Source organism: Vidua chalybeata, chromosome 5 (genome assembly GCF_026979565.1).
Source record: "Vidua chalybeata isolate OUT-0048 chromosome 5, bVidCha1 merged haplotype, whole genome shotgun sequence".
Lineage (NCBI taxonomy): Eukaryota > Metazoa > Chordata > Aves > Passeriformes > Viduidae > Vidua > Vidua chalybeata.
The window spans coordinates 28,102,476-28,120,558 of NC_071534.1; the positions used below are offsets into that span (position 1 = coordinate 28,102,476).

The 18,083-nt window shown below is 41.2% G+C and overlaps 2 protein-coding genes across 7 annotated transcripts in view; one reads left to right on the forward strand and one right to left on the reverse strand.

Moving 5' to 3' along the window:
- Positions 1–16,363, forward strand: part of BRAF (B-Raf proto-oncogene, serine/threonine kinase) — an 82,339-nt gene extending 65,976 nt beyond the window's left edge. For 3 of the 5 annotated variants that reach the window (XM_053943321.1, XM_053943324.1, XM_053943326.1), the window contains 3 exons: positions 850–984; positions 1,832–1,985; positions 10,701–16,363. In XM_053943321.1, the coding sequence (XP_053799296.1) occupies positions 850–984; positions 1,832–1,985; positions 10,701–10,756 (345 nt within the window). In that variant the 3' untranslated portion in view covers positions 10,757–16,363. Of the gene's footprint in view, positions 1–849; positions 985–1,831; positions 1,986–7,540; positions 10,384–10,700 lie in introns of those variants that run through there. The other 2 variants (XM_053943323.1, XM_053943325.1) reach the window with 1 other exon arrangement.
- A 555-nt stretch (positions 16,364–16,918) lies between these two features.
- Positions 16,919–18,042, reverse strand: NDUFB2 (NADH:ubiquinone oxidoreductase subunit B2). Of its 2 annotated transcripts, none has more exons than XM_053943332.1 (4): positions 17,951–18,042; positions 17,719–17,863; positions 17,558–17,642; positions 16,919–16,996 (listed from the first exon to the last, which is right to left on the reverse strand). In XM_053943332.1, the coding sequence occupies exons 1-3, from the start codon at positions 18,022–18,024 to the stop codon at positions 17,568–17,570; spliced, it is 294 nt and encodes a 97-aa protein (XP_053799307.1). In that variant the 5' UTR covers positions 18,025–18,042; the 3' UTR covers positions 16,919–16,996; positions 17,558–17,567. The 2 variants fall into 2 exon arrangements, with proteins under 2 accessions (XP_053799307.1, XP_053799308.1); XM_053943333.1 differs by having other exon boundaries at positions 16,919–17,116.
- Positions 18,043–18,083: the final 41 nt, after the last annotated feature.

Below are 18,083 nucleotides of genomic sequence, written 5' to 3' on the forward strand. Positions count from 1 at the left end.
GGTTTGGAAGTGCTTTTTAGTGTTAGTGATACTGCAATACTCAAACCACATTGTAAATGACCTTGGCTTGACATGATGATGTTTGATGGTTTTTTGTATATACAAGAGATGATTAACCATGTTTATATTTTGTTTTCCTGCTTCCTATCAGTTTACTTGGTTTTATGCTAAAGTTTTATCCTTAGGGGAAATGTAGGCCTCCCATGTTGAAAGAGTTACTGTAAAAATACCGAGCCTGTCTGTCTCCTCTTCTACAGAGAAGAAGGAGTTTCTCTTTTTCTTTTGAGATTTTTTTCTTTTTTTTGTGAGAGCGGAGATGGTGGTCAGATGTCAAGAATAAGCTTATGTGTTGGAAAAGTATGTGACGGAATCAATTCTCAGATGGTAAAGGGTTTTAATATCCAAAGTCCATGTGTTTCTTAAAATACCTTTCAATGTGAAGTTGTTGATGATTTGTAATATAAAACAGAATATTTCTTTTTACAGAATATTTATTTTTAGACATTCTGTTCCTGCCACAGAGTTGCTTGTTCTTGTTTTTGTCAGTTTTTGACACTGAAGAACCGTTCCTTAGATGGTTATTACTATAAATGGTAACCATTTACTAGTGTTCAAGTTCCACAGAAATCTCTCTGAGGAGGAGGAAATATCTAATTTTTTCTCTGTACTGAATAGGTTAGCAAGCAGTACTCTAAGAAATCTGTCAATTTCAATACCAGATAATGTTTCCTGGGAGCAGAAAGCTTGTTGCTGCAACCAAAATAGTCTAGCAAAATGTTCACCTTATGTTACTGTTTATTTTATCAATTCAGCTTCTTCCTCTTTCATCTTTTTTCCCCTTAAATAAAGATAATTTTCATGGTGGGACGAGGATACCTATCTCCAGACCTCAGCAAAGCACGGAGCAACTGTCCCAAAGCTATGAAGAGACTAATGGCAGAATGCTTAAAAAAGAAAAGAGATGAGAGACCCCTTTTTCCACAGGTGAAAAATGCTCTTCTTTAGATCTCAACAGACTTTACAATTCAAGTTGTGAACTCATTGGCCACTTCCAAATTGTTTTGATTAGTACTGTGGCAGGGTTTCATAAGAGACCTGGTTCAGTACCTGGTTAGTTCTGTTTAATTAGAAATGGCTCATTTTAATTTCAAAATGCAGGTATTAAAATGACCTATGTATTTGGAAAAGTATTTACATGTTGGAGAAAGTTTCAGCTGGGAGATAATGTAAGTAATAGTCACAGTCAGACACACAAATTAGTATATGTGCTCAGAAATGTTTACACTGCCCTCCTTGCTCTTTCCCAAGCTTCATGAAGGGAAACAGATAGTTTTGCCACAGAGTTTGATTTTTATCGTGCCTGCTGAGGAAGGTTTGGGTTCAAAAAGCTTGAGGGGGAGAAGGGCAGAAATCTGATTTTTTTCCTGTTTTGAATGTAACCAAATCGTTTTCAATAGATAAGGAGCTCCCCCTGCTGACTTTTTGGTAAATGTTATTAAGCAAAATGCTGGCAGAGCTGGGTTTGTTTGCAGCAATGGCAGGTACAGGTATTAGGGCATAGACAAGGAGTCCAATAAAAAAGCAAGTGTTTTCACTGTGCTCAGAGGGAATCAGTGTGCCTTTGAAAAGGGGGAAATTCCCCAGCTATCCTTTTCAGCTTCATTAGGATATAAACATTAAGAGTGCAGTGCAGTAAGCTGTATTTTAAAAATCCTTTTTTTAATAGATGTTTAAATATTCTTCTGTAGTTAATCAATATTGTGCCTTTGGTTTTAAGAGAGAGTCACAGCTTTGGAACAACAGGCTTGATCACGTATTTTCTATGTTTCAGATTCTTGCCTCCATTGAGCTTCTGGCCCGGTCATTGCCAAAAATTCACCGCAGTGCATCTGAGCCCTCGTTGAACCGGGCTGGCTTCCAGACAGAGGATTTTAGTCTATATGCTTGTGCTTCTCCAAAAACACCCATCCAAGCAGGGGGATATGGTGGGTTTCCAGTGCACTGAGCCAAAATGTGAAAGAATGTACCTTTGTGTCTGTGTGCTGGTGTGTCCTGTGAGTGCAAGATGTTTGTTCTCAGTTCCTACCAGTTCCGATCGTAAGGTTTACTGAGGGAACAAAGACTCGCTTCCTAACACTGGGCATTGAGTGTTCCCAGCACAGAGTCTGTGTTGGTAACTAGTGCCCTGGGAAACAGCTAGCACAAGAAGAGCTCTAATGTCATGTAAGAGACATGGGAAAAGTCACTTCAAAACAAGCAAAAATTTTCTTAAGGTCATTGGGTGTCATTTTTGATTGGAATTAGTTACTCAGGAGTGTATTTGATTTGAATCTACTCAAGTTGTGGTGGTCTGTTGTTTTGGGGGTTTTGGGTTTTTTTACTTCATTTGAGGTCATTATATTGGAGCAAAAAGCTTTAGATTCTTTATTTAGTTAGGCTATTCATGTGGGAAACACTTGGAAAGATAAACTTAGCTTCAAGGCTGAGCACAGTCAAAAGTCTTTTGTGGTCAGCAGAAGTGAGCAGATACAACACAGAATCCAAAGAGAGCCCTGAATGACATGTGACTCTTATCTTGAAAGTGGAAGTTTAAATTAGTACTGTTTAGGGAACATTTCTCCTACAGAAGAGTGATGAATATGTTTTTTTATGTTACATTTTTCTCTAAATATTCTGACCTTATATAGATTACACCATCTGCAAATGTTCTGTTACAATGCAACACAGAAGAAATTCTGAATCCACTTTTGCCAAATTGCAAGGCTATTGCTGGTAACAGTGCCTGTATCCTTCAATCAGTAGGGATTTCAAAATTTATAAAAACATTTTAAATCTCAAGCATGACCAAGTGCTTTAAGAGGAAAAGTGCTGCTAACACCCATAATAGAAAAAGAAGATTTGAAAAAGCTGTTTTGTTCATGGAAATCAGTGTTATACTAAAAATTTGTTAAGATGAAAGGTGTTGATTATTTTAATATTGTTAAGAGTACAGTGAACATGCTTCTCTTCAGTGACAAATTGATTTTTTCACTTCCATGGAAAATCTGCTAGTTTGACTAGGCAGAAGTGAATCAGTTGGACTAAGTGTTTAACTGAGAAAGTCAGACACCTTACCAAAATCCTGCCAGCTCACTTTGAGAGCGTTGCTCTGAAACAAGTGCATCAGAGTAGTGGTTCAGGTTATATAAATCTTTAATATCAGATATGAAAATAAGATATATAAACAGTGTTCTTGCATGTTTTGAGATGAGTTATGTGGTTTTACTTGGTTTAAACTGCTGAACTGTTAATTTTCACAGATTACTCTGCATTGGAAACAAGCTATTTCTGCTCTTGTTAGGACTTCAAGGGCCAGGAGTGTTCCTAATGGCTTCTGATTTACATACTCAAGGAGAAGGTCACCTGTTGCTAACAATACATTTTTGAAATAGATCAGGAATTCTGAAATGTTTTGGTTTACTGCTGTCTGGCAACTGAGTCTTTTAAAATGGGAAGCAGATTTAGAGAGCTTGAAGAGATACAGACAATTTTTACATTTTCTGGATGGATTATAATGGTCTTTTTGGCTTCTGCTGTTGGAATAGTTTGGGAACTAACTTTTCTCCTTTTCTTAGTCAAGAAAATTTAGCTGTTGAAATCTCTCTCTATGGAAATACTTACAGAGGACAGAAGTTATTATTGTTTTAGAAAAACTGTTTCCCATCTTCTTGGTAGCTTCACCTCATTTTGGCAGGCTTATCTTAAAATGAAAACAGGATTGAAGTATTGTTTTCCTCTCTCATTCTTTATTTTATGTATCTGTTCTAGCAGTGATGAGGAAAGTTTCCAGAGCTGTGGGGTGTTCAGTACAGAGCAAGAGGATGCTACTGGGTCTCCCGCAGAATCTAGAAATGGGGCCTCCCATACAGAAAAATCTTACCCTTAGAAAAGAGAGTTGCAGAGAGTGCAGAAAGCTCACCATTGCCCTGCCCAGGCTTATTGTTGTTCGGGTCTGCCAGATCAGTTCGAACCAGTTACTCCTTGGAGTCGTGTTATCCTTCTTGTTGTTAAGATTGTTCATCTGTGCTATCAGACATACAATAATGGGAGGGAAACTGCTGCCATCCTTAGACACATTTGGCCCCATTTCTTGCTGTATGGTCAGTGCATTCTTCCTGTGTCACCTGTTCTTACTGAGCATTTTGGGTTCCATGGCCATAATGTGATATTAGCTTCTCACTAAATATTTTATGAAGCCTAAAAGGAGGCTGTTTTGTGGATCATTAACTTTATCTGACAGAGAGGTATTTAGAGGTCTCACTTTTGTAAGTTCTAATTGCTGCTTCAATGAGATTTGGGAGTATCTGTGGGATGCAGGTGCCTAACTACACCTGTAGATTTGGGTCAGAGTTCTCAAAGGTTTAACTCAGCTATATTGTTTAGAAACAGATACCTGTTGGTTCAGAAAACATGCCTGTGTGATCCTAGGTTTTTCTGGAGGAGTAATTTATACTAGGTGAGATTCCTTTTTATTTTACTTCCCTACATACAGTACAGAAACAAAATCTGTCTTGGTAGCTTCAACATGTTCCAAAATTTTACTTACCCAGTGGATAGTATCCATACAAAAGATCAGCACAAGATCCAGCAGAAAACTGCCTCCTTTTTTTTCTGTATCTGGGAATATAAACCAGGCAAGGTGTTGGAATCTGGTGTTTCCCCACGATAAATCCGTCACTCTCTAGTTCAGTAGGTAAGGCTGGCACAGCCTGGAAGGGAAACATTATTGTCCTTATGATTCTTCTGAGAAACATGGCATCTACCCCCGGATAAGGAGTACAGTTAAGATCATGTGTGTATACCTTAGTAACCCCATGAATTCAGGTAGCTTACAAATTTATGAGAGTACAGAATGGTAGCTGCATCTTAAATCCTTCCAGGAATTGGGGGTAGCAGGTTCACTCAGAACGTGCCCTTGTAATACATTGTTTGGAGGCAACTTGAAAGATCTTGATCATCTTTTTAGTACAGATTTTTTGAAAGTGTGCATTTAAAATAGTTTCCACTTGGTCTGTATGAGACAAGCATGAAAAGACTGTAGTAGCTGACTTGAAAGGGGTTTGTAAGAAGTGGATATTTTCAAATGCTCTCCATCCTTTGGAAAGAAATTGCTTTGCTACCACTCAAAGCAAATACCTGCAGTTCTGCTTGATAAAAAGCACCTCAGATGTCTGGCTCACAATGAATATAAATATCTGGGGTTTTCTCTTGTAGCAAGTTACTAAGCATGTGGCTTCCTAGCTTAGTGTGGATAGGTATAGACATGTACTTACCTCACCTAGGGAAAGCTGTTACTGGCAACTTGATTTCACACCTGTTCAGCCAACATAATCCCCTTATTAGATGACCATATTATCTATTTTGGTCTCCTATTGATTTGAGATCAGATTAACACTGGAATTTTGAAAGGGGAGATTTAGCATTAGCTTTTCAAAGAAAATATGGTTGCTAAGGTTTTGTTTAAATGGCAGGAAAGTGAAAATTACCTTTTTAAAGCTACCATTCTATCTCAAATGATTCTTTACTTCTGGTCCTGTTTTACCATTGCTTTTTCCCAATTAATGTTTTTTTTTTTTTCCTGAAATCCCTATATGATCATTAAAATCTGAATTATTACCAGAAATAGGCAGAAGGACAAGATGAGTAATGAGGGAGCTATCTCTTTTTTATAAATTTATCTTTAATCACCAGTTTAGAAAGGCAGACTGAAAAATAAATAGAGCATGTTTTGAAAGTGCAGCAAGCATAAATGTCACTTAAAAATTGACCTCACAGGCAATACTTGGTCACTTTATTGTCCTTCTCTTAAAAGAAAACATGTACAAAAGTTGAGGTGTTTATAGAAGATACTGTGAAGAGAGTTGAGAAGTCAGTGAAACGTAGCAGAAAAAAGCAAGAAAATATTATCCAGTATTAGAGTATTTAGAGCAAGAATTTGATCTGGTGCTAGAACTGGTGAAATAGGCAATTAGATCCATCATGAAACTTTTATTCTATTGTTGTTATAACTTAAGTCTGCCACCACAGTCTGTAAAGACACATAGAGCTTGAGGCCTGTCACAGCTCCCTGTGCCACCCTTACTTTGGACTTCAGGTGCACCTCCTTCTCATTTCCTACGAGGCACAGAGCCCTTTCCCTGCTTTCTTCAAATTCCTTAGAACTGGGTCAGCTGTTCCTCACAGGCTTTTTAGATGCCTTTTCTTCCCCCTCCTAGTGCAGACAGCTGACTACTCTTCTTGATTCTATTCTTTACAGAGCAAGGCATTCCACAGAATTAACACTCTAAACCTAGAATTTTGTTTGCAGGTATGTTTCTGTTTTGTTTCCAATATTTAGAATAAGATTCTTGAGAAAAAACAAAGCCAACAATACAGTCACTCTTGAAAAGATGGAAGGACAGCAGATAGGGAGCAGTTGTTTGAATGTAATGGTATTCAAAACCCTTCTGTTGAACAGAACAAAGGCTCTCTTGTGCCTGCTTATCACTCCTTCAGTATTAGGGAAGCTCTGAGAAGGGCTGTCAAGAAAGTGGCATAAACAACCCAAAATTCATATGAAACCCGACATGGGGAAGTTATGTTTCTTTTCTCTTTTTCCTGGGTCCTTTTGATTATGACCCCTCACTAAAAATCCTATAGAATACAATTTCTTTGTGGGTGGCAGGGATTTTTTTTTTTTTTGCTAAAGTATAGGATTAAGAGGATTAATATCTTAGACTCAGCTTCTATTCAGTCTTCTGTCAAACTCCTGAAAGACTTCAGGCAGCAGTTTTACTCTGTGCCATAGTTGCATCCCATCAGAAGTGGGACTACGAGTCTGTCTCACGGCACGGTGACACTAAATAAATTATGTAGGATTTCAGGACATCATCACATGTAAAAGCACTGCATATAATCATTCTTTATTCAGTAATTCTGAAGGAAGTGTGGAGTTGCTTTATTTGTTATGCTCCCTGTAAATGAGACCTAATTTCTAGTCTGGGATTGAATAGACAATCTCTCTATTATATTTCTGTCAGTGGGTTGCTATGCTGGTCTCTAAACCAAATCCTAGCACTCTGTAACACTGGTTTTCTATTCAGGCACTTTACTGTATATAGTCTTTAAAGGGTAATGGATGTCTCATATAGTTATTTGTTATTAAATTAGTTTTACAGCAGAACAGAACTGGTATGCAGTTGGATGCATTTATTGAAACTGGTGCTTCTCAGGAGAACATATGTGCAATAAGGAATTTAAAGTAAAATTAAACACACATTTAATTTTCAAATGCATGATGAATTAAACTTTGTTTGAACTTTCACCTTCTTGGGAAGAATGGGTACAGCTTGCTTTCAAGAAATCCTTTGTTGGTTAAATATGCTGGATCTATATTCAATGTTCTCTCACTGTGTATTCTCTTGTGCTTTAATTTTAACATCTTTTATATTCAGCCTGATGTTCAACTAGTCTCATAACTGAAATCACCTTTTTAAACCAAGCTCTTGTCCTCCCTCTACAGGAGAATTTGCAGCGTTCAAGTAGCCACAGCACCATGGCAGCACCCACTCTGTTATTTAAGTCTTGTGTTCCTACAGTTTCTTAACATCAAAACTCCATTCTGCTCCGCAAAACCTAAAGTAATTTAGAAAAGATATCCATAAGCTTAAAAGTGGAGCAGAATGGAACCACCAGTCCAACACAATGGGAAAAAGTACCTTTTTGGGAACCAGAGTCCTCTGCTGCCAGTGTTTCTCCTTCAACACAAACCACCACGTGCATTCGGAGACCTGCAGTGGCTGCCTGTGCCATTGGCATCATTCCTAGGAGAGAGGAGAGAGCACTCGTGGTCTGACTGTGGTGCTCGGGCGAGAGGGGACGGAGCTGCTGCTGCTGCAACTTAGGAGACTTGCTTTGGAGGGTCTGCCGGCCGCCTTTCTCCCTCTAACAGCACAACCATCAGAGGCTGAACGTCTCATGAGTGCTAATTTCAAAGAATCATTTTCCATTCTGATCCTTTTTTTTTTTTCCTGGTGTACTTACTGATTTATGGACAACGCAGTATCCCCTTTTCGCTGTATTACAGTGTCAAACACCTCAATCTGTCTATATTACTGGGGTTTATTCCTTTAAAATTAAAAGTGTGGGGTAGTGGGTGCTGGCGATGTTATTCTGAAGGCAGAGATGTTCATCTGAAGGAAAAGGGGATGCTGCCACACCTTTTTTTCAGATTTACTTTACCACTTCTTAAAAAGAACAAACAACAACCACCATCCTTAACCTTTTTCCTTTTCTAGTATTTTCTTGGTGTGTGCATATACAACATCTTTTGAAGGATTTGGTCAGTCCTTCTTTTGTTGGTCCAGCAACAAACTGAAGTTTAAAAAAAATGTAGCAAGATTGTCCTCTCTTTTATTTTTTTTATCATATGATACAATGTATTTATTAAAGATGCTACTGCAGCATCTAAAGTCTGTAGAAATCCTGATACAGACTGTGAATGGTGTATGTACCTACTTTAAAAGTTTTATTTTAAACGAGGGTGCAGGTTAATGCCAGGTACCTTACCAATATGTAATGTTTTCATAAATGAGGAAAAAAGTTCTCAGGTTAAATTGAATACAAATACAATCCCCCCCTAGAATTAGACATTCCAAAAATTATGTTTTGGTACTTTCAAGAGCTTTTTTTAAAGGATTTTTATCCTGTTAACTGAACGTCCTCTGATAAGTGTGTGTGTAAATGTGGAGCATCTTGTCCTAATGGCAAGTTGTCAGATCAAAACAAAACGGTACTTGCTGGATCCACGCTGACTACTCCTCCTCTCATTGCTTTTCTCCCTGTCATCTCTTCCCTTCTGCTTGTCTTTCCCCTCTGTACTCTTTGCCAACTAGGACAAAGGTGGCTGTATCTCCATTAGAGTGCTTTGATTTCCTGTCCTCCAGTTCTGCTTTTCAAATGGTTAGTAGCTTTTTGCAAGTTACCCAGTCAGGGAAAGCAACAGCACGTAAAGTTCTGCACATCATTTACCTCTAGTAGAATATCTCGTGATATGATCTGCTTGCAGAGCTCTCTGGTATGTGGTATTACCTGTAAATCATTTGTACAGAGGCAAGGCAGACCACATTGGAAAGAAACTCAAGCTCAGACAGAAGTTTCCAGAATTTGATTCATATCAGCCCTGTACCACTCCAGGTGAGGCAGGAGAACTGACCCCCCTCTAGCAGGAAGGTTCTTGCTGAGAGGAGGTGAGGAGTGTTTAACAAAATCACCACAAATAAATGAAGGAGTTAAATGTGTGTGAATGTGGTGTCCATGCTAAACGTGGATGTACCGAGTGAGGGTGCTGTCCTTCCCTCCCTAGGGAAAGCGGGACTGTTCTGTCTGCAGAAGGTTGCTCCCAGATGAAGGGAGAAAAGCACATCAGAAGTAGGTGTTTTTAATACCCTGGAATTTTGCGGTGTTACTAGTAGTCTGTTACATTTGTCAGTAAATGTTTACTGGGGCTGTAGGGAGCGGACTGATCTGAAGTGGGAATTAAAACTGAAATACTGTGTATTCATATTAGTTCCACAAACATTAGCAAGATAGCAATAGTGAATGACTTAATAGTCACTACAAGAATGAAGTGTTGATTCATGTTGGTACATGAATAGAATTGATTTTGTGTACATGATGCATTTTAAAAACTAAGGGGAAAAAAAAGCACAATTTTTTTTCTTGTCTGCTGTGGGTCTTCAGATGCTGTAAGGTTTTTACCTTAATGAGGTTGACAGGAATTTATAAAGTAGCAATAGCCACTTACCAGTGTGGAGAAGCTGATGCAGAGCAATGGTAGCAGATGGTGCAGTCAAGAGTGCTCCCTGGTGATCATCTGAGGCCAGTACCTGAGAGGTGGAGGGAGCCTGGGGCCATGGTGGCAGCAGGCAGGTGAGAGCATTTACCACATACAGGCTCCCAGGGGGAAAGGAGTCCCTGCTTCTCCTTTACCCCATGCTTGGCTCCCACCCCTTTGTGGGCTGTGGCCCGATTTTGACATGTCAGGGATACTGAGGTCAAGGTTCTTTCAAAAGAAGCTGTTAATGGAGCAAGTGTGGACAGGTGGTTCAACACTCATTTGTTTCACAGAGCTTGTTAAAAGCTCTCGTTTCCTTCCACAAAGTCATGCTGGCAGAAAATTCTCTGTTAGGAACTTCATTCTGTCTTTGCTTAAAATGAACTTAATTTGGTAAAGATTCATTACTCATTAGTCTATGCTTCTTGAGCCCATAGGAAAAGCACAAGGAAAATTGCTATCCTTGTCCATGCAAAGCACTTTATAAGTAATACATGATCTCTGGGTTTTTGTTTTGTTTTTTTTTTTAATTTGGGTTTGTTTGTTTGTAGTTTTTTTTTTTTTGTTGTTTTTTTTTTTTTTTTTTTTTTTGTTTTGTTTTGTTTTGTTTCTGGTTTTGTTTTATTTTTTTTTTCCCTGAGGAATGTGCAAGTTGTTTGGCTGCTGTTTAGAGAAGTCCTTTCAGGATGCATTTCTACTGGTTTTATCGTTTGTTTGTTTCCCTCCAGATAGCTGTAGTAATGTGTGTTTGTCTGTAAGAGTTCCCAGGTAATGCTCATGCAAAGCTTTGAAAGAAATGTAGTTTGTAAATAATTGGGATTATTTTTTGTTTTATTTTGTCCTCCAGGAGTTTTTCTGGATGTCTTGCATGCCATCAGAACCAGTCTTAAATATGCTGTGTAGATATTTAGTGAATGGGGAAACAAGAATAGAAGATGAGTGCTCTCTGTAGCAGTGGGATGAAGGAAGTAAACTGAAATGACCAATACATTCATGCCTGCTACCCTAAATTTTTTAAACTCCTTTGTGGTGTCCCAACCACAGGCACATGCCATAGTATGCAAATGTGAGTACATCCTTCGTGTGCACATGTTGGGACAAACACCTAGAGAGTCATACTGCTTCTTTTAGCTCTGTAGTATCTAGTATTTTGTAATCATTTGCAAAAGTACCAGTATCCAATACCAGCTGTTTATGTCTTTATCAACCAGGCACAGACCTTCCCCTCTGCCTTTCCTTCTCCATACAGGTGACAGAGGCCTGTTACCTGCTACACCTTCCTGCTCAGTATATGATTGTTTCCCCTGGCATATTTGCCAGAACTGCAGCATTGTGGTGGAGCTCAAACCAAATGGCAGGAATATAGAGGCCAGGTTACTTTGAAAGTAATTTCTGTGTCAGTTAAGCCCTACATAGCCCCGGATACAGTTAGCCCAGTCATTTCTTTTTTCCTTTGTGAACTCATGCAGGTCATTAAATGAATCCACTTCTGCTTTTTATGCTTACCCAAAATCATCTTTTCTTGTACTTGAATGCTCCAGCAGCTGATGATGATGCAGAATGTTTGAGAACAAACACTATCATTTTACCATGATGTCTTAGCATCATTTGGATTAGTATGTGCTCACTAGAGGCAGAGCTTGGCCTTTGTGACACAAAATGTGTGAAATTCTGATTGTTGATAAATACCATGTCTTTCCATAAATGCCCAAACTGGGGGAAAGGTACCCTGAAGATCATACATAAATAGTTTTTCTTCTGTGTTTGCCTGGTGGTGTAAATGCATCCAGCATTTTACAGAAGGCTGAGAGAAGCCCGATCCACAGACACCTCACAAACAAGAATGAATTGAAGCTTTGATGTCTGGAGGGGCTAAATTTAGGGAAGAAGCATGTAGACATTTCACACTTTTGCAGTCTCTAGATTTCATTCCCTTCTTGACTGTGAGTGCAGCGTGTGTAGCACAAACTCTTCATAGTACTGTAGACAATGTGTCTTCTCTTGATAAAATGTATCACCAGTAGCACAATGGGACAGGCAAAGCTTCTAGGTACAGTCAAGTTAAAAAAGTTAAAAAGCAGCTGCATGAGTGGACCCTTAGGGCACCACTCTGGAGGTGCTGGGTGTTCTGGTTTTCTGTGATGCATTTTATGTAGAAGTTTATGAAACAAACTTTGTTTACTGCAGCCTTGTTACTGTGCATTTGCACTTGGTGTTTGTTTTGGCATGCATTTGAAAGACCTGTCTTCACTGCTTTATTACTTCGTTCCAGTTTCATACCCACCATATGAAGTTTGGCCAGGGCAAGTACTGGATTCTGTACCTGGGGTGGATAACCCTGGTTGTGTGTATAGACTGGGGGATGAGAGGCTGAAGAGCACAAAGGGACCTGGGGGTCCTCGTCAATGGCAAGTTGAACATGAGCCAGCAGTGCCCTGGCAGCCAGGAGGGACATTCCTGTCCTGGAGGCATCTGGGCTGGGGCGGCCTCACCTCGAGTGCTGGGGGCAGTTTTGGGTGCCACAGTGTAAGATTATTGCTATTAGACTATTACTAATAAACTATTAGAGAGTGTCCAGAGGAGGGCCACGAGGATGATGGAGGGGAAGCTGTATGAGGAGCAACTGAGATCTCTTGGTGAGCTCCTCAGCCTGGAGGAGACTGAGGGGAAACCTCACTGCAGTTACAACTTCCTCTTGAGGAGAAGAGATGGGGCAGGCACTGATCTCTTTTCTGTGGTGACCAATGACAGAACCCAAGGGAATAGCCTGAAGTTGTATCAGGGCATGTTTAGGTTGGATATCAGGAAAAGGTTTTTCATCCAGGGGGTGGTCAGACACTGGAACAGGCTAACCAGGGCAGTGGTCACAGCACCAAGCCTGACAGAGTTCAAGAAGCATTTGGAAAATGCTCTCAGGCACATGGGGTGATTCTTGGGGTGTCCTGTGCAGGGCCAGGAGTTGGGTTTTGATGACTCTTGTGGGTCCCTTCCAACTCGGCATATTCTATGATGCTGTGATTCTTACCTAATAAACTATCAGAAGAGCAGAGCCAGATCGTTAAAATGAAAAAGTTTGCATTTAAGTTTCAAGGATGCTAACACAAGAAGCTGCTAAGTCAGCACCATGATGGCAGTAACTATGAACCTGTGGAAGGAGGAAGCTTTAAAAGCTGCAGTATACAGACTACACCAAGAATGAATTCAGATGCAAACTAACTTCTCTCTTTTGTTTAGAAAAGAGAGCTACCAAGACCCTCTGTTCAATGGTTTACATAGGGATCCCCCAGAACAGTTTTTGTAGTTTGCCAAATGATCATGTGCCTTTGCAACCTTAAAAAGTACAACAGAATGTAAACCAGGTGCTTTGTAACTAGAGCAGTGTCTTTGGTTTACATCTGCTGCAGTAGTTTTGTATATAGCTATCCCTGTAGGTAGGTAGTTTGGAGTTGGTCAGCTCCTGTAAAGGATCAAGGAGAGCAGAGAGCATTCCCCAAAATACCCGTTAGCATTTCAAAGCTAAGGATTTAAGGATACCGAATTTAGTTACAGTAAACCTGCTGCTTGAAATCTGCTCTATCAAGAGGTAATGAGGTTCATTTAACTTAAAAACAAGTAAGGCCTCCTTCCCTTCCAAAGACACAGAGATCTTGTTAAAGAAAGCTCCAAAGAGGCCTGAGGTTACACTCTTATGGAATCTTGGAAGGAGATGGTAGATACAGAATGAGAGCTAGATGAGGAGAAACTGGTGGTTAGCATTCATATAATCAAGGTTCACATAGATCATACAATTAGTTCCTTGTCCCAGACAATGCACTAAGTTTTGTTTCTGGAATGTGAGCAGGTTTCCTCACTGATTCCCCGGGCCTCTTGCAGTTGCTGTTCAGTGATCACATCCCGTTATTGCACATGAAATTGGGTTTTATTTATTGCACTGTGGGAGATGGTAGGTGTCTTGTCAGCTGAGGGACAACCAGGAGGTGTGAATTTGATTTGTTCAAATTTCCAATTGGTTATGTAGACTTCTGGCAGTACCTACATATCAGTGTCATATTTAACCTACTTGTCCATGAAGGACAAAATAATGGGTTTAGATATTAATGCGTTTTCAGATCTTTTCCTTTTGTTCCTTGGGGCAGGACTTTTGGCATAATTGTACCTTACGAAGTTATGTCTAAATGCATGCTTCATATGAGATATCAGACCAATTTTAATTTGGATTTGTTCCTTTCAGAAAACAAAGTGTAAAAATGTTCTACTTATATTCCAGGAACTATCTGGAATCCTTCTACCTTCCCCAAATTCTGCACTAAAAGTACATGTGATGGTTATTTTGTCTCTATTTTTTTTTTTTTTGGAGGGGGGAGGTGTTTTTTAGGTTTTGAGGGTTTTTTGTGGGTTTGGGGTTTTTATTTTGTTTTGGTTTTTTGTTTAGGAGCTTCTAAACTACCTAGAATTTGCTTCATAGCATCCAGCAGCAGTGTGTTCAGCTCACCCAGCCTCCTCAAGGGCCAACAGTGGCCTGTTCGGCCGTTTTGTCTAGTTTGTCATGTTTGCAGCAGCTGTACTTTAGAATAAGCCTTGTGTGACATTTACTTTTGAGCAAGTAAACCACAAAAATAACTTTTTTTGTTGTTTATTTGGGTTTGGAAGATGATCAGGTTTTGTTTTGATAAGTGTCATTCTGTGTTGCATATGTGTATTCACCCTTGTTGAAGAGAAAATCCATCTGTGCGTTTTGGGAGTTCAGTGGAATATTAGGAGAAGAAATGAAGCCCATCATCTGAGCATGGATGTTGGATCTAGGGGGGAAAATGGACCAAACTTGGGTGTTGGGTTATTTGGGGATGATGGGGGGTTGTGAGGGCATAATTTAAATTAACTCTGTCTAAAATAAAGTGTAAGTGCAATAAATGTGCTTTTTTTATTCAAAGCTGTGAACCTTTAGGAAAAAAAGAAAAAAAAAAAAAACACAAAAAAAAAGTAAACCAAAAAAAAAAAAGCACATTGTTCTTTCATGAGCCTTGTGTCCTACCTGCCTCCCCTTCCTCCCCTTCTCCACACTTCTCAACTGACAGAAACCTGACAGTGGCCAACTTGCATGTGTTGGCAACCCAAGTTAACATTGCTGTTCTGATCTCAGTGTTGGGATTGAGGAAAGTCCTGCCCCCTACTTCTTTTCTGCTCTTGAAATTTTCTTGGGCTCCAGTACTGCCCTGTGCCTCTAGAGCAGGGTCTGCCACTCCCTGAGATGCACGAGCCAGCCCATCTGCTCTGTGACCATCCTGACTCTAAGTGCAGAGCTCCTCCTGGCCCTCCATTCTCCAGGTGGAACCCTCCTCCCCCCCCCCCCCCCCCCCCTTGTGGGTATAGTGAAGGCCCTCCTGGGCTGGGCAGTGACATTATTCTTGAGCAATTGCAAAATGAATCAGCCTTCAGCTGCCTGATGAGATCCCTTTTCCCTGCCCTAACACACACATGCAGGCTGGCCACTGTTGCCTTCTGTGACTCTGCTTGTTTTGCAGGAGCAGGTGTCGGTGTGTGTAACCTGTTGTGCATTACTTGCACTGTCTCTCTTTCTTACTTGAGCACAGGCTGCTTTTCCTAGATTAGGAAAGGGGCACAGGTCTCCTGGGCTTCCCAGGAGAGCACCATGCATGGAGCAGTGACGGAAGGGGTAGCACTCACTAGTTGGACCCTCTGGGGGAGTAAGAGAGGACTGGCTTGTTTAAAGTTTATAGATACCCAGATCTATATCCTTTAAACTTTATTATTTTTATATATAGTCAAGACAATGGCATTACCTCATAATACAGAGGCTTGTTTATGAGAGGCAAAGTACATAGTAAGGAGAGGAAAGGGAAATTTATATACAGATTTGATTTGTTTGTTTGTTCCTTAGTGCAATGAAATTTATGTCCCACCACTCTGTGCTAACACATTCCTTTCAGCTGTATTTTTTTTTCTGACCACCAGAGGTTTGCAAGGGGCTTATGACTGCAAAGTAAAAGGTCCAGTCTGGTTACTTAAAAAAAAACCAACCCATTGTGTTAGTAGATTTCCATAGCTGCTTTTTAAAATCTACAATGGAGTAATTGTTTTGAAACTTGTATTTATTTTTTAATTCATAACAAAATGTTTATTTTTGCTTTCCTGTTAGGTAGGTCATGGCAACTCCCCTTTGTTCCTTCTCGAGTTTCCTCTGTAATTGCCAATACAACTTACTTTTCTTGTTTGTTCCTTCTCCCTTTACTTTTGTTGTCCCTTCATTTGTACTTCGGAGTTTTTCTCATGTAAATTTGTACAATGGGAAATATTGTCCAGTTTGGTTAGAGAGCATGGAGACTTAAAACATATTAAAATTTGATAGCTGAATTCAGATTGAAGAAAACTATTTCAGTGTAAAGTTATTTAAAGAACTCTGTATTATATGAAAGGTAAAAAGTTCTATGTACTTGATGTGAATATGAGAATACTGCTATAATAAAGATTGACTGCATGGAAAAGTCTGAAGGAGATTGTTTATTGTGTCATGCATGACTCCTCTCCACAAAGTTGGAGGGGTGCAACTCAGGTGGTTAAGGGGAGTGAAAAAGTTACTTTAGGATATAACTCTGGAAGGGGAAGAGAAGGAAAAAAATAAAATCAAGGGACTCCTGCAGTGTAACCCTCCTCCCTTCATCTTCCTTAAGCTGGATCACTGCCTCCTTGACTGCTGTGCTGAGCCCTAAGGCATTTTTACCTTTACTAGTCTGAACTTTTATATACCCAAGGGGAGTTTTCCTTCATCCTGGGAAAAGCCTGAGTCTGGGTCCTCTTCTAGGTAAATTCTCCTGCTTCTATGGCAATTTCCCCTCACCTCTACATTGGTTATTTGGCAGAGCCTTTATTGCTAAGACTGTTACCTGCCATGCACTCATGGACCTTACTTCTTGGGGCAAGCACATTCTCTATCAAGCAGGCATTACAGAAGCTCATGTGTACTCAAGTACTACAACTCTACAGCTGTCATGGTGATTTTCCAAGAATTCTACTTAAAATAGAAAAAAAAAAACAGTTCAGCTTAGACTTTGTTTACAGTTTTATTCACATAAGGACCCAGGAGCCAAAGATTTGGTTCCAGGGGCCTCAATTAGTTCCAGGAACCTGAAAATAACAGAAGAAAAATCTGAGAACCTTTTCGCTCATCATTTTCCTACTACCCAGAGCAGAAGGACGACCTCCTCAATGCTGCCTTCAGCAGTAGTTGAAGCTTTTGGTTTGGAGCTGTAATGTGTGACACAACAGCTTAAAAAAGGCTGGGTAATTAAAGAACTGGGAACAAGCAAAAGCCTAAAATGTCTAAGGGGATATATAGACAGATCTCTCTAGAAACAGAGTATGTCTTCGAAGATAGATAATGCTGGCTCTACAGAACAGCATGAAGAAAATAATTTAGAACCGGTACCCGGTAAGCTACAGCTCCTAACAAAAGTGGGTTGTTACAGTGCAGCCTTATATTGCCAAAAGAGGGCTGCCTGGTCTCAGGCAGCCGAGACACCGTGTGAAGGCAATGAGCAGTGCGGACACTGCCTCCTGTGCCGCAGGGGTTGGGCACGTTTCCCCGGGGCAGTGCTGGGAGCAGGGTCCCAGCAGCGGTACCAGCCGGGCACGGTGCCCGGGGCTGCACCGCAGCCGCGCTCAGCGAGGAGAGGAGGGGAGCCGTACCGGTGTGCTGCTATTCCTCATTGTCCGGAGGGATGCCGAGCTCCTCGTCCGTCCAAGCCGAAGCGTCGGGATAGGGGAAGTGTCCCTGGGAGAGAGGCCCGTCAGAGCGCGGCCGGGGCCCAGCCCGCGCTCTCCGCCCCCGGCCGCCGCGCCGGCCTCACCAGCACCATGTCCGAGTTGTGCCAGAAGTGCCAGAGGATCCAGAACCACATGAAGCCGCTGAGCATCTCGCTTCGGATCACCTGCGCCCGCGTCAGCTCCGGGAACTGCCGGTACCGCGGCGGGATGTGCACCCCGCCGCCCGCACTGCAACACAGCACGGCCCCGCCTCACTCCGGGCCCCGCCGGCCCCGGCCCGCCCGCCAGCCCCGCTGCCCGGCCCGCCCCGCTCACCGCCGCCGCCCGGGCACGGCGGCCCCGGCCCGCAGCAGCCGCCCCGCCGCTCGGCCCAGCGCCGCCACCACCATGGCCGTGCCCAATGTCACCCGCACCGCCCAGCAACAGCCCCGGCGATTGGCGCGACCGC

Bases quoted from the DNA above. Each gene is read 5' to 3' on its own strand.
- NDUFB2 (XM_053943332.1), bottom strand. From the start codon at position 18,024: ATGGTGGTGGCGGCGCTGGGCCGAGCGGCGGGGCGGCTGCTGCGGGCC. The intron at 17,864-17,950 runs GTGAGCGGGGCG...GCTGTGTTGCAG, and splicing joins GCCGTGCCCGGGCGGCGGCG to TGCGGGCGGCGGGGTGCACA. The intron at 17,643-17,718 runs GTGAGGCCGGCG...CCTCTCTCCCAG, and splicing joins ACAACTCGGACATGGTGCTG to GGACACTTCCCCTATCCCGA.